The sequence below is a fragment of the Elephantulus edwardii genome, unplaced genomic scaffold (assembly GCF_000299155.1).
Source record: "Elephantulus edwardii isolate Elephantulus edwardi_28Jun2011 unplaced genomic scaffold, EleEdw1.0 scaffold00042, whole genome shotgun sequence".
Classification (NCBI taxonomy): domain Eukaryota; kingdom Metazoa; phylum Chordata; class Mammalia; order Macroscelidea; family Macroscelididae; genus Elephantulus; species Elephantulus edwardii.
In genome coordinates, this window is record NW_006399792.1 from 790,445 (window position 1) to 790,888 (window position 444).

Below are 444 nucleotides of genomic sequence, written 5' to 3' on the forward strand. Positions count from 1 at the left end.
CTGCTGTTGCTGCTGTCACTGCTGTCACTACTGTCACTGCTATCACTACTATCGCTACTGTCACTATCACTACTGTCACTACTGTTACTGCTGTCACTGCTGTCTGATTTGGTATCACTATCACTGCTGTCACTACTATCACTGCTGTCACTACTATCACTACTGTCACTGCTGTCACTACTATCACTGCTGTCACTACTATCACTGCTGTCACTGCTATCACTACTTTCACTGCTGTCACTGCTATCACTACTGTCACTGCTATCACTACTGTCACTGCTGTTACTGCTGTCACTACTATCACTGCTGTCACTACTGTCACTGCTGTCACTACTATCACTGGTGTCACTACTGTCACTGTTGTTGCTGCTGTCACTATCACTGCTGTCACTGCTGTCACTACTATCACTGCTGTCATTACTGTCACTGTTGTTGCTGCTGTCA

General features: G+C 45.9%; 1 protein-coding gene across 1 annotated transcript in view; it reads right to left on the bottom strand.

Annotated features, from left to right (window-relative positions):
• DSPP (dentin sialophosphoprotein) overlaps positions 1-444 on the bottom strand; it is a 70,577-nt gene that overhangs the window by 65,542 nt on the left and 4,591 nt on the right. The window contains exon 5 of the mRNA XM_006885315.1: positions 11-444. Within this exon, the coding sequence (XP_006885377.1) occupies positions 11-444 (434 nt within the window). The remainder of the gene's footprint in view (positions 1-10) is intronic.